Here is a 16,121-nt window from a genome sequence, read left to right as displayed (position 1 = left end):
TAATAGTCTAATATAGTCTGGCAGCTCTGGGATCTTGGGCTATCACACAAGTTGGTACGTATATAATGGACAATAAATAATTTTAGATACAAATCTGATACACCTTTTTCCAACTATGATCTAAAAATAATAAATATACATACATAAATTGAGAAAATTATGATTTGTTAACTAAAAGAAGAATGCACTTTTTTTCATAATGAATTGAGATTACCAAATTTTTTGCCAGATTTGACCTTGCTGAAAACAATAATAAACTTTCACTTCGAACACACTGTGTCGTAAAAAATATCAAGGTTTGCAATTACACCAAAGTGAACAGTGTAAGAAATATTTGTGCGTTTTGGTCAAGATCAAGAACAGAAAAATATTATACAAGCCTGTGGCTGTAAACTGGTGCTGGTTCCACTCGAGGAAATGAAAGTTTTAATATTTTCAATTCTTCGCGGGTAACGAGGCAACTCACAGTTTTATCTTAAGCTGATAGTAAACTATCCTAAATAACACAAAAAATGTACTTTTTTTCTAAATACATTTATTTCTATACTAAATTTAGTTTTCAAAAGTTCTTCCGCTGGGATTAAGAGATTATTAAAAACTCGTGTGAGTTTATTTTACTTTTTGTGGATTTTTTGTGAACTAAGACAAGCTATAAATTCTCATTTTAAGAGCTGAGTCACTAAGGTGTCACAAATGTCTCTATTTTTGTAGTAAACTTTAATAACTTAAATTACCAATTCCGCATTAAGAGGTTAAATTGCCATTTTTAGGGTTTCTTAGCCGTACGACAAAAACAACCAATTTAAATAGAAAAAATATATACACAAAAACTGTTCTTTGCTCTCCGACGACAAAGTAGATACATACTTATACGCTTATAAAACCATTAATACGCAATCCCAATTTAAAATCTATTTATTTCGTTTAACCGACCGTGAAATTGTAACACTAACAATGTTTAAATACAATTCGTAAGATAACTATATCAGCTAAAAATAAACAATTAATTAATGACGTTTTGACGTAAATTGGTTGTCCTCAAATACCTAGTTAATTTTAACAGAAAAATATATTTTTTTAAAACCTGCTGAAATTTTGCTGTAATGTTAATGTACCTATAAGTTTAGGTATGATAGGCATCTAGAGGTAAATAATTCTGTGTTACCAAGAATGATATACAGTTATATAAGTTTTTACTATTTCATCATATAAAAGATAGATAAAGTTTTAATTGCCTTATTCCTTTTTGAATTAATGCACAGACAACCTTTTCTTTATTGTTTTACGATACGATCTGTAAAAATATAGGTAAGTGTATATTAAAATTTATAAATAATACAAAAAACGTAACATTGTTGTTATCTCTGCTTTTAGATATATTGAAAACGATATTAGTTATGTATAGCTTATTAATAATATCCTTTCATTTTGATTACTTAATATAAATAAAGAGACATTCGTACCTTTACAACTGGGTGACAACATTGTGGCAACTGTAGTCTCATCAAAATGGAAGCTTTCATTGTTCGAATATTCCAAGCTTTATGTCACAAATTACGGTCTGTAAAATATGTAATGATATTAAGAATACTTTTTGGTTCTTATCATAAAATAAATAAGCCTAAATCATTCATATACTTCGTTAAGCTGTATTGTTTAACGTTTAATGTTGTAAATGTGTGCGGTATGTTACTAGTTCTCAATATATTTTCTAGTATTATTTTCCAAATATTTTTCATATTGGAACTTCTTGCCTTTTCACTTTTCACTTTGTTTATAGAAGAGTTCTATTTTCTAAATTTTTGTAGTAGAATTCAAACGATAAATAGATTGTTGTCGATGTCACAAAGATCGTTGGAAGCACCCTCGCTTTGTGTATTGTACTCCCTACTTGCAGTGAAAATCTTCCACACTACTTTTCAAATATGGTCTTCACCAACTACTCTCATGAGAGTTGCAGATATTTGCTTCAATAACATGATCTTATCAATCTATTTAAATAGAGCACCCTCTATAGTAACATTTGATTTATTTCGTTTCACAATGAAGCGTATAAGAATATCTTTAGAAACAAAACTTAATGGAGAAGACAGGACAAATGAGGTGAAAGCAGAAATTATAACAAAGCATTTGCTTATTTACAAACATTTATTAGATAATATGCGAGACAACAGCAAAGTGCTGAAAATATTTGTAAGTATATGAATGAAATATTTTATATTTGTAAAAATTTAAACAAAATTAAGACGCCATTCACGGTGCAATTTAATTTACCTATGTAATGGAATTTTAGTGCGCTAGAAATAAAAAAAATATGTTTTTATATAAATTACCGAAATATCGCATATTGAGCCCACTTGTGGCGCAGGGGTACAAGTGTGCGACTGTAACACGACTGAACGAGAAAGGTTGTGGTTTCGATTCCCACTCCAGGCAATGAAATATTTAATATTTTCATTTCTTCGATCTGATTCTTCAACTCAACGCGCAATATCTCCAGAATTCGGTGGAAATAATGGGAACGGAGTGTCTTAACACTAGGTTCCCAGGTTCCCTCTGCCTACCTCTCTGTCTACTATGTGCAGGATACACCGTGAAGCTTAAAAAATATATATTGCCATTTTATTTCTTAATATATTGTAGTAGAATTTCTACTGTACTTACAACTAACCTTAAAATATAACATCGTAGTGAAAGGTATGGCCATATAATAGTTACCTTAAATATAGAGAAGGAATGTATTTTCGTTAAGTATTGTTGTTTAACGCACGAAATGAATGTTCTGTTTTAGATGTTCTACAATATTGTGACAATTTGCTTGAAAAATATTATTTTACTTTCTCAATATTTTTTGAACGCGGATGTAAGTGACTAAGCTATTTCTTAATAATATACAACTTATTTAATATTCAGATTTTTTAAATCTTTATATTTAATTATTTATGAATCCTAGAACAAAAAAATTATAATTATATTAAAAATTTTACAGATTACGCTACTTTCTGTGCTGATACCCATTGGAACAGGCCTACTAGAAAACTCACAATTGATTATATGCAATGCACTTGCTGAAATGGCTTTAATTGAATTTGAAAAAGTCAGAGTTGTTTTAGGAAAACAGCTTCTCCTGTGCAAAAATGGTAATTTTTTTTATTAAATTGAAATTTGGATAACGTCTTGCAAGGGAAAAATTAAAATTCTATGAACTGCCTTTAATGATTTTTGTAAAGGGATCACGATGAACTACCTATGGCATAAAAAGAAAAACAAAAATAGTAATGATTTTTATTGTCTTTACATTTTTTAATTATGATAGATCTAAGCAGACTGAGATTTTTTTTACAATTAAAGTGAGATTTGAACACGCCCCTCTTGGAAACCGGCCATGCGCTCTGACTAACTAAGCCATACGTTCTCGTAGCACTACATCGAAATTCTTATATGTGTCTTAATACAACTTATTGTTCCTACCATCTCTGTAGAGAGATTTTTACAAATTTATGCTACTGAAAAGAATGCTATTTCATAATTTTTTTTTTCACATTTTTAAAGTGTCAGTCAACGCTTAGGAATGAAAAATACTTTTTAAAAAACATAAAAAAAATACATGTTTCTAAAATGGCTGAGATCTTTTAATAGATTATATAGATATTTCTCTGTTATACGAGTACTTCTCGTTCCTACTTCCGCCTCTTACACAATTGACCCTAACCCTATTTAGACTTTTTTAATTTTATTTATTTTTTGAAATTATGATTTTAGTTTAAAGTCTATACATACATTTATTACAGATTGTCAGTTTCGGCTCGTGATATACGATACTTTGGACTACTTGGAGTGCAGACCCCCAATTTTTTCAGTTCTGCGGATGTTCTCAATGGGCATCGATCACATTAAAGGATTTATAATATTGTGTGTTACTTATGTAATTGTTTTATTACAAACTCTAAATTAAAATGATTATATGTTTATATTGTAGCAGGTTGTAGTTTAACCGGGCGAAACCGCGAGCCGGTTAAACTACTGAATTAGTTATTTAATGCACTGAATTGCCTTCGTGTTTTAATATTAGCTCCTTAAGATTGGCGCACTTTAATCACAAATTTCTTCTCTTTAGAAAGGTTAGGAATTCACACATACACATGTAAAATGAATTGAATTGAAATATAGTGTTATTTACGAGTACGAGTTCCCCCTGGCACCAGTGCTGCAGAAACGGCTCCAAAGTTTGACTCGCACTTCACCAGTTTTTTCTAACCTGCCACTGTCACGTGTAGTAAAGAAAATACGAATGAGATGACGCAATGAAGTTGTTGTATTTAATACGGAACCTTCGGTGGCCGGCTCGTGCTTGACCGGGTTTTAAAATGCAGACGTTTATCCCTTTGAACTTGAACTGACAATAACAAACGGCATCGAGGTAATATTCTAATACAATATATTTAAAAAATCTGAATTGTTACAAAACTTCAATAGATATTATGTTAAATAATCAGTGTTTCGAGTAGAATGACGAGACAATGGCATCAATGGCGTTTGTTTAAGCAATTGTTATTGTAGCTTTTATGCTCTTTGCTTTAGTTGTCATGGTCGTGTGTAATATAAAAGTATAAAAATATATAATATTGTTTCATTCACCAAGTTTTAGATGATTGTTGTTCTATTTATAAATAAATAAATAAATATAAATATTCATTGTGATGTACCTAATTAGCATGTGCCCAAGTAAGCTGGTGGTGGATTCTTTAAAACTACTACTACTTCCTTCCTGACCGTTTTCGGCCACAGCGATAGACATCTGGCTAACAAGAGCTTCGTTGAAGAGCTCTAATGTGACTGGCATAACCGATTTTTGCAGAAAAAGTGTGGCCACATTCACTGCATGCTTCTTTTAAAATATAGCTATGAAATGAAAAAAAATCCTACGTCTAAACTGATGAGGTATCTTGATTGATTTCTTTAGGTATGGGTTTGAAATATTTTATATGCTGTTCCCGTAAACGGAGCGCTGACACTTCTTGATTATGGATAAGTTAATTACAAGTTCAACTAATTGAAATGTAAATAATATATTTTTATCTTTATTTATATAAGTATATTTTTTATGATAAATCTTGTCACAGATAAGATACATTAAATAAACTCAGGCATGTCAAAGGAAACAATAATCACAATATTATTTAATTATATAAAATGTCGACAAGCATGGTTGTGGAGATGATCCTTAGAATATACTTTATTTATACCTAAATTATGTAGATTTAAATACAAAGGTACTTAACCAGCTCTAGTTCATGGCTACTAAGTATGGTAAACGTAGTATAATGAACTCTAACGTAAGAGCTATTGCACATTAGCGATTTATTTAAATTTAAAAACTGGTAGGTATATAATATGTATTTTTTACGTCTTTGATATACAACGTGTACACCTATATAATAAACAAGTATTTAATAAGTCATTGTAGTATATTAAGTAAATCTTTGTATAATTTATTAGGTGGTAGTCTTCGGATAAAGTATACGGTCACCGCTCGCGGTGCGACGTCGCTAGTATACAAATACATTCGTCAACCGAGTGTCAGTCGGTCACTGGACGGCTTATTATTTGAACGTCTAGAGACGTATCCTGTTAAGAGACTCGCGAGCAATTTGCATCAAATCGCGTTTATTCAATTAAATAATCATCTTATATACACTAGGTGGGCCATGAATGAGATTGTACACGTACGGACGTATGCCAACGCCGGTTTCTTGTTTTAAAAAAAATAAACCTAAACAAGTTCGCGCGCAAGTGACTACTCTTTTTGTTTTGAATCACAAGTTGTTTTTTTTGTTTTGAGTGTTTTTTTTGGTAATATTGTTTAACAGACATGAAGGAGCCGATTAAAAAGGATGAAACATCTGACGATGAGTCCGGACTGGGATATCAGAATACGTTGGTAAGTTTGCAATAAGTTCATAATATTTTCAATACATAGGTACTTTCTATTCCGTAGTAAATTGCATTAAACGTGAAACTGACACAGATTGCACTTTTTCCCACTCACAATAACATTGAATAGATATTGAATGTAGTTTAACTACGAAAAACTTTTTAATACATTTTTATTAAAGTTCAAATACCTAGGTACTTTTGATTATTGATAGATTATCAATTACCAGATGTTCTGTCAGTATTGTTAATTTTGATAAAATTATATAAAATAAAATATAAATTATAATCGAAATGAACTGTATATTAAATAATCACAAAATAAATATTTTGGTACCATTAAATTGTGACATTTGTAACACTTTAAATATGGACTATTGACACATATTTAACCATTCATTATCAAACAAAGTGAATAAATACAAACAGTTCAATGTTTGTTACAGAAAATCTTTAAATTTATATTGATAATTAATGTTATTATATATTAAAACCAGAGTATGATAAATCTATTATATGATATTAATTACTGCTTAAAAGAATGATGATGATGATGAAATTTAAGAATCATATTAAAATTAATTTATAAATTTTGTGATATACTGTTATTTATAGTAATTTGTTATGTGTAAATCTTAAATTTAATAGTATTGTTAATTAATGTGAAACTTTTATATTAATAAAAGAGTATTGTTTCATTGATATAAAATATGTAAAAATTAAACACCAATCTTTTAGTTGTGGAAAGTGTTTGTAAAAATGAAATATATTTATATAATACATTTTATTTATTTATATTATATTGATTAGTTTGTGGCTTATAATTTATAATAATTGTGAAAATCAGAAATCTTACTAGCTTACAATGTTTTAAATTATACAGACACTTGTTTTTAAAATTAATTACATATTAATTCATTGGTCAATCACATTATTACTTGACTGATAGAAAGATAGAAGAAAATATATGAAAAATATTTATTTATTTCCTTTTCTTTAAACTCTTATTATAAGATGTATTTAAAATTATTAATTGGTTGGATAAGGTTTTTTATGACACAAAAAACATTTTGCAATTACATTCGCTTATTAGTCATGCACTAATTCCAAGTAATTAATGTAACTTGTGCAGTGTTTAGACTAGACTATTAGAAGTATGCTATAGGAAAAATAAATAAAAATAAAACATTAAAAAATTACATTAGAAAAATACTTAAATACAGAATACTTGAGTTAACAGGGACAACAATAGAAAGATGGATATATAATTTACTTAATTCAAATTATATTTTTTTGACAAATGTAAAATATTAATTTGCAGTGGTATCTTTACAAAATTTTTTTATTAATTTGGAAAGGTATTTATTTATTCTTCTCACTTCCACACTCTTGGTGACGCATGCACTTGCAGCATGGCATTGAGTTTTGCACCTGAATAGCAAAATCAAATGAAAAACACTTTATTTGGCAAATTTTGCAATGTTGATCACTGACTTATATTGCTAAGGAGGCCTTATCAATATAATTAATCTCTTACAGGCAAAAAAAGTAGAAAAGAGAGTGTCTTGATAGTAGGTATTTCCTGCTGATGATACAGCCTAAAAATAAAAAGAAAACTTTTTCATTGACATAGATTGTCGCTAAGATATTTTTGTTTTTTAAAAAACATGACTTATCAAGCCCTCAACACAAGTGCTGTTAATCCCACATAATCTACATATCTTAAGCCACAGATTAATAACACTTATTTTCTAGACTAATTAGGTTTTACTCTAATTGTCTATTTATTGCTTTGTATTTGCTAGAATAGTTGTTTTTGGCAGATAATTTTGGTGATAATTTGTTTCATACAATGAGATGCTTAAAAGGCAACCTAATATAATAATATCTTTTACAATATTATGGACATATATTTTAATTTCATGTTTCTTCTCCATTTCCCCGGATCAGTTAGGACTAAAGTATAGTGCTTAAAAAACATGCTTCTGTCTAAAAATAGGCAAAAAGTGGAGTGATTTTGTCTATATTATACCCTGTCATCATAATAAAATGACCCAGTGAATAAAATTATTTTTCAAAGATTTTAATAATTTACATGCAACTTTATTCACTCTTGCCTTGCAATTGTATGTAAAATGTCACCTACATTACACTGCCACTTGAGCAAGTGATTATTTATAGATTATAATATAAGCACTTTCAAGTGTCCCCACAATGACTTTCCACATAGAACCACTTAGTTTATAATTGTAGGATAAACAAACTTATACTTGTTCAATGTTATAACATAAATGTAACGAGGTTAAAGGAACTAGTATTTTTATTACTTTTTCTCTACCTCTTTTCACTTACATTCGGTTTCCCGCCTTTACGCCCAATTTCGAGAGATTGCGTGAGGAGTGGTGGAAGTCAACGCCATTCTTTGTCTTGTTACCAGAGCGGAGAAATGAAGATAATTCATTCCTTCGATTAGGAATCGAACCTTCAACCACCACATTGCAGCTAGGCGCTGTGCCACCGCGCCATGACGGCCTCACCGCATCAACAATTACTTAATAAATTCATAGGGTCATGCCACCAAAAAGGATTTCTTACAATCAGAAAATTAAACATAAAAAATAGATCAGTTCTAAAGTCAAAAAAAAGAAATACGAGAGAAAGTTGGTAAAATCTGCCGTAACGTAAAATGGCTGTGTCATTTAAATTGTCTTGAAAAGAAATGCGAGTGAATTAATATTCAATAAATAAACATAAAACTTTAAGAGCACTAAAATTAATTACTTACCTAAATTTATAAGAGAAACAATAAAAAGAATTGCGCTGTTTTTTTACGTTCAAATAAAATTGTATTTAATAACTTTCATTACAAATACCTAGTACATTCATAAAATTTATAATTCATATTTCGCCTTTAATTTTTTTGTATACAATTCTTTACAATTCTTTAGGTCGTTGTTCATATGTATTTTTTTCAATAAAGGTAAACAAAGTGCAATTTTAATTGTAATTGAGCAATGAAAAAATATAATATTAATTTTATTTAAGTAATGTTAATTGAGACACAGGGGCACAAGCGTGTGACTGTAAACGCGACTGGTTTTGGGTTCTATTCCTATTCGAGGCAACGGTACCGCACGGCGTTGAGTTACGCCACTTAACACGCAATCATCGCCTCAATGTCCAAAATCAAATAGAAGTGGCAAAGTCCAGTAATGTAATCATTTTATTTCAGTACTTATTATCGTGCGACATGAACAAACTATACGTAGATCTTTTGTTTTGTAGCTAAACCATAATCCCTTTATGACGCTATTATAATTAACTTTATACTATTAATGTCTTTTTTCCGTTGGAGTCATATTGTTAATGCGGTTATTCTGACTACATTTGAACTGCTGGTTTTTAAAATCCAGCTTTTCAACTGGGAACCTTTGGTTCTGTTACTTAAATCTTAATAAGCATCTTCTATTTCTTCATGAGGCCATAATATCGCAGTGTATGACGGATCAATTCAGTTTTCAATTGGAACAAGGAATTGTTTCCTTCTCCCTGTATTTCTCTGGCAAGACAAAGTGTGGTGCTGAATTCCATCTCAACAGACAATTTCTCTAATCCGGACGGAAAGTAGAGCACGTAGTGTCTTGCTTACACAAGCTTCCCTTAGTTTACTTTGTTACTCCAGAAAAAATATGTGTGCTCTATTTCTTCAAAATATAGAATAATTATGGTATAATTTTTTTCTATTCGTAGTCTCAAGAAATATCGTTGTAAAGAAATAAGATGGATTTGATAATTGTAAGGTTTTTCATCTTTTTTATTTGTAAATTGTATAATAAATTGTATAATAAAAATATTGTATATTGATCTCCCTATTCAAAAAAAAGTCTAAACATTGTCGTACGGACGGAATAAGTATAACAAAAATCTATTTGAAGTAAGCAATACGAGTAAAATTATGTAACTATATACAATTCATGAAAAACACCTCTTTCCTCTAAAAGTAATTTACAGAGGCACGAAGGTATGTTAAGCGCAATTGCAGTATGCAATATCAGATGCAAGATAATATCGAATAAGTAATTTTATTCGTTTCCTGTTACACAGCTCCAACCAGTTTCCTGAGGCTCATACGTTTAGTTTTACCAATTAGGACTTTGATAAATGTCCAAGCTGAAATAAGACTGGAATACGAATATATTACAATTATAGCGTCAAAATTTCTATTGGGAATTGTGTCAACTATCACCATGTCACACCTTACAACTGAGTCATGACGGTGTTTTATTTCCAATAAGCAATAATAAATAAATAGCAATAATGGTAGAAAAAGTAGATATTTTTTAATTGTTTTTGATACATAAATATAACACAGTATTTATTTATGGACATTCAATATACAAAATTCCTTACACATTTCAGATTACGAAAGTATTAAAATTTCCTGTTCTATTGAACTAAAGTAACACAATTTGGACTCCTCATAGTTAATTATATGGCTATAGAATATAAGTAAATGTTTAGAATATATCCAAGAAGAAAATATTAACACTTCATTGTTCACTTTTTGCCCATTTTGATACACTTCGTGTTAAGTGGTGGAACTCGACGCAGCCGTGTCTTTTTGCTAATAATATAGTTTAATAAAATAATCATTTTTACCAACGAAACTTACTGTAGATAATTTTACGACGGCAAAGTAAATTATCAATATTTACTTACTTATATATGTTTTAGATATTACTAATACACAAAAAGGAATTTTTACAGTTGACAGATTGTCGGGCACATGACCGCTTTATCACAAGATAGGAATTACGTCGTAAGTCCGAGTGATAGCGGATTGGATAAGATAACGAGAGATAATCCGATGAAAGTCAATGTCGTGTGCCTTGAAGGAATTATACTTCCTATTAAATATGTCATATAATGTATTGTTTATAATATTCTACTGTGCGTATGTTCACTGCACTGGGGTTACAGGTTTTTTTTTCTTAGTTTCACTTCATCGCTCAACTATTAAGATATTGAATCTAGTATATTCTATTCACTGAGATGTTGAGGAAAAATATTTCATTAAAAAATACTGCTTATCTAGGACATATTATTTTTCCTTAAGCGAAAAATATGCAGGTGACGCTGTTTTTCCCCTCACCAGAATTGAACCCAATATAATATTATAAATTCAAACGAAGACTAATACTGGTAAATCCACTTACACATATGTATGTATGTATATACGTTCCTTTATCCTGTAATGTTTGAAGTGGAAAATGATTTTTTACCTCTCAATATGAAGAATGAGAATCAACATTATTAATGATTAATAATACGCAGTGATTGTCGCATTGCATACATGCTATGTTATTCTAGAAGCTATAATCTAACATAATATTCTATATTAATTATAATATAATTTTTAATCAAACTCGACTTGATTAACCTCGACTTTTTACAGAAGTGGGTTAAAAATGTAATAGTTATTGAAAGAACTTTTATTACATAATTATACATATATAAAAAAATATACATTTTTTACACAATATATATTTTAAAAGTACTTAAGTACTTAGTTATAAAGAATCATACCAGCCAGCAGCTGTGGACGAGTGAATCAGCGAAATCGTATAGAATATCCAACAATAAACCCAATTAATTGTGTTCTATATTAAGACTTTAGTACTATCAAATGTCTAAAAATAAACTCCAATCAAGGCTTTCGTGTATGAGGAGTTGAAATATTTTTACTGTTTCAACTTATTTATGTATTAAAGTAAAATGTAACTTATATTCAAAATTTTGTGCTAGATAGGTACGTTTCTCAAAACGAAGAATGTACATATTTTTTTTATCTTTTACAAAAGAAGCTATAATATCAAAATTAAAATATTATTGTTCTTGTTACCAGACCAAGGAAATAAAAATATTAAATATTTTATTTCCTATAGTGGGAATCGGCTTCGCAATCACGCTTACAATGGTACACTTGTGCCTCACGCCATGATGACAAATTAAGAAACGTCTGAATAAACCCATTTGTACAATAAGGAATTTATTTCTTTGCATAGCTATTCACTGATCAATGCGCAATGTTTCAAAAATTTGTCGAAAATGGAGAACAGAGTGTTAAGACACTAGGTTCCTTCAACCTACTGTGCTGTACGATAAAAATCGCGAAGCTTAATTTATTTAATATTTTCCTTGTCTCCCAAATACAACACACGAAACATGATCAAAATAATTTATTTAAGCAAAAGTTAGTCATAATTTGTAATAACAATAGTTCACTATCGTATCGGTTGTTATCTATTATTTGCTTTTGTACCGCGGTAGCTTATCATTGAGTACACTGTGTCCACTTTCATTGTACTGATTTATGCTAATGCAGTGCTCCTGTTAAATACAGCTACAGTACGGTTAACAAGTCGTGGTAGCCCCGAAATACGGCTAAGTTCAGAAAACCCAACTTTTAAGCGGCGAGGACTTGTTGATTTTACTGTACTTGCCATTGTTGATTCAATTACGGTATGCTTATATTAATATTATAAAAACCTATATAGAGAGTGAAGACAGATGGTGTAGCCAGAGAGGATAGAGGGCTAACGATAGAGTCTCTTACATATCTCTTTCACCTCATCCATGTCATGACTCATGAACCTTTCATACGTGGTCTCCGCAGTATCCTCGTGCTTTCTACGTCAACTCCTTCCATTAAGGATACTTTCTTCTTGAAGGACAACTGGTATCTCCCCATGCTTTTAGCGTTGACTTTTGCGTAAATAGAGACATTTTGATTTAAATAAATATTGTTTCTTCAAGTATTAAATGTATCTAGTAGCTAATAATGTTGGTATTTCATATCCATATGAATATTAATAACTGACTGTTTGATCTATATACAGAACAAATGACTGGTGTGGTGTTGACAATTAGTCAAATCATCCATCTGTCTCGAAGGTGACTTTTGTGACGAAAGTAGCTTTTTGTGACATCAGTCTATAAATAAATATGAAAATAGACAGAATGAATTTCCGTTTATATTTTTAAATAAAAAGTCTAGATGTTTTAATACAAGCAAATACGTAAAGGCGGATAGTAAAGTTGTAAAGAAATTTCTAGATTGTTACAAAGTTATCGACAGATAAAATATTTTATGGATGTGCTATAAAACCATATTTTGATTAAAATAATGGTAATTCTGATTTCAATTTCTTAATAAATTACCTTTTATAAAATATTATAATTTTTTTTATTATCGATTTGTTACGATCGGTTATATAATATCCATACCTATATTATAAATTCGAAAGTAACTCTGTCTGTCTGTCTGTCTGTCTTTTACGCAATCAGGCCTAAACCGCTAATTTAATTGTGTAAAAATACTACTATAGAGATACTTGAGGGTCTTGGGATGAACATAGGATACTTTTTTTCTTATATTTGTAATATTTTCGATATATACCAATATATTAAAATAATTAATTTGACATGCAATTTATTCCGCCATGTTAATAACAATCGTCGCTACGCGTTGCTAAGCAACGGCTTGCAAAGTTTGTTGTTTTAAGAAAACGTCACCCAAAGTGAGTTTGCTTAATGCATACATGGCGCGCGCCGATATAGATTTGTATACATTAACAAAAATTAGATGATTTCTATAATTTGATATTCGTCCTTATGAAAATAAATATAGTAGTCACTTTTAGCATTTCATCTAGATGGAAATTATAGTTGGGCAGATGACTTTGATGATTTTGTAAATTTTTATATATTTTCGAATTATTATTATTTTTTATGTAATTATTTGCTGCTTATAATTAATTTATCTGAGTTCGGTTATCTATACCGATGTTATACACTTAAAATATCGTAATTTTAATCATTTGGGATTTTATTTAATATTGTTCGCAAAAAATTATAATTATTTAATATAGAAAAATGTTTAGTACGCGCGCACAGCAAACTTTAGGTACTTTTCCTATTATTAAGAATTTCCTTTAGTTACTTTTACTTCTTTTGTTTGTTCATTTCGGTTACTCAGATATTTTTTCTAATAATAAATCTCCACTTATTATTATTTTTTAACTTATTTTAATGATTTAGGCTTATATTTTCGCGGGCGTAGCCGCGTCCGGGCCCACTAGTTTGTATATAAATTGATACAGTGACCGCTTTTTCAATATTTTGTTTGTCTTCAGGGTAGATAGAGCTAGTCTAATATTAAGACACTTCGTGTTTTAAGGACTTCTTAAAAAGTTTAACTTATTGTTCTGGGTCTACTATACTAAAAGTAGTATAAAAGCTGAAGGTTTCTTAAAAATAGTATAAAAGTTAAAAGAAACTATAAAATTGATTTTAATGCTACAAAAAATATAACACTATAATTTTATTCAAATCAAACCAAATATAAAATGCCCATAGTAGATGGACATTATTCTACTCAACTAGGTACAAAAACTGCATAGAAATTTTAATATAAATAGTAATTTAAGCAATACCATATCTATTTAATGAAATTTGAAGCTACAAATATAACGATCTGCGTTGTTTAAGATGACATAAATCTACGAACTTACTTGTTTAAGATGACATAAATCTAGTAATGAAGAAAAAAAACACCAAAGCCATTAACTTAATAATGCTTTATTTTTTTTTGTAATTAAATTTAATATTTGCCATAGGTATATACTAGTAGTAGGTAATATCACACTATATTATTAAATGTTTTTGTACACACCTAAGAACCTGCGCAAACTCCAGACTCGCTAAATAAAACCGTTCATATCATAATATGAACAAGTCAAGGTAACGTCTCTACATTTCAGGCATTACAGCTTTCAAGGTGATATTTTTACTGTAATCTTAAATTTATTAATATTCCCTCACAACTAATTGCGGCCAAGGCGATAAAACTGACTTGCATAGAGCATTCGAATTTTTAATATCTTTTAGACATCAGATGTGAACGCTGCCAATTCAACTAAAGTTGATGAAATAGGATTCGAACCTGGAACTTTTTTTTCGTAGTGTGGTGTGTTTTTGGTTCAGTAAGAATGAAACAAGAATTTACTTATACAGAACTTAAGTGTAAGTGCGAAGTGGTATGTTATACGTTAAATGTATGTAATAGCTGTAATTATTTATAATTACTTCCGGATAAAAAAGTGTTATATACAGTTTAAAAGTCACAAAATATATGGTTCAGTTGGCACTGCTGCTTTAATATTAAATATGCCTGTAATTTTGTTTATAAGTCTGTCAAACATCATTAGTATTGATTAATATTTTTTTATCATTTGACCCGAGCAAATATTGTATCAAGATAGTGCAGCTACTTATAGTGATGTATTATGTTTATTTATCGCAAGAGTTATTTAAAGTTAACAAAAGTTAAAGTTTGTGAAAATAATTAATTCCATCGAGAGGAAATTGAACCCACAACCGTCGGGTTGCAGTCAGATTTTATATGAAATACTTTAAAAATTCTAATTATATTTATTAATGTATATTAATAAAATAAACTAAAAAGAAAAGACACAGAAGTACATTTTTTAACAAGCCTTTTAGATATAATAAAATAATGCAATAATGTTCAAGGACGTGGCAAATGACCTAAGTGAGCACTTCCTCTATAACGTTCATAATTCATATTGCAAAGGTCTGAGGGGTCTTAAAAGAACAAGTAAGTTACTAAGAAATCGTAGATGATTTAGTTTTTTGACCTGTCTTGACTATCTAAACTATGTTCGATTGAATTTTTGGACTTGATATACATACTTGTTGGTTACTTAACCTATATGGTTATTAGTTAATTATTAACTATTAAACTAAAAAATAATTAGTATTTTTATTTCTTTTACACTAGTATACGAATTCTCGTCTTGGTTGGAAGGGTGGTGATGGTTTTCATTCCCTCGCTCTATGGCCACACGTAATACCTTGAAAATTAAGTAAAAAGTGGAGAATAGAGTGTCTTAAAAAAAGCGTGACTCTGTTAATATGATGAGAACTATTTTAAAATATTTTTATGTTTTCTGGTCATCTTGAAAATGGCTTAACTAATTTTGACAGGGCTTTCATAGGGCTTTCATAAAACCGGACGTCAAAATAGTAAAATTCTATTTGTTTATCACCTCGGGCTATTTGTATTGCGGTGTAAACAGAGAGGTTAGTACCACAGAGCAACAACC

The 16,121-nt window shown here is 29.7% G+C and overlaps 1 protein-coding gene across 2 annotated transcripts in view; it reads left to right on the top strand.

Moving 5' to 3' along the window:
* Positions 1–5,606: 5,606 nt before the first annotated feature.
* ClC-a (chloride channel protein 2) overlaps positions 5,607–16,121 on the top strand; it is a 49,335-nt gene continuing 38,820 nt past the window's right edge. The window contains exons 1-2 of one of the 2 annotated variants that reach the window (XM_085202049.1): positions 5,607–5,701; positions 5,871–5,941. In XM_085202049.1, coding sequence (XP_085058175.1) covers positions 5,873–5,941 — 69 coding nt within the window. In that variant the 5' untranslated portion in view covers positions 5,607–5,701; positions 5,871–5,872. The other variant, XM_085202048.1, reaches the window with a different exon arrangement.

Source organism: Heliconius melpomene, chromosome 18, assembly GCF_056956725.1.
Source record: "Heliconius melpomene rosina isolate 202511_hmr_F chromosome 18, ASM5695672v1, whole genome shotgun sequence".
Classification (NCBI taxonomy): domain Eukaryota; kingdom Metazoa; phylum Arthropoda; class Insecta; order Lepidoptera; family Nymphalidae; genus Heliconius; species Heliconius melpomene.
Note: the sequence above shows the minus strand (reverse complement) of the source record. Positions and strands in the feature narration are given on the sequence as shown.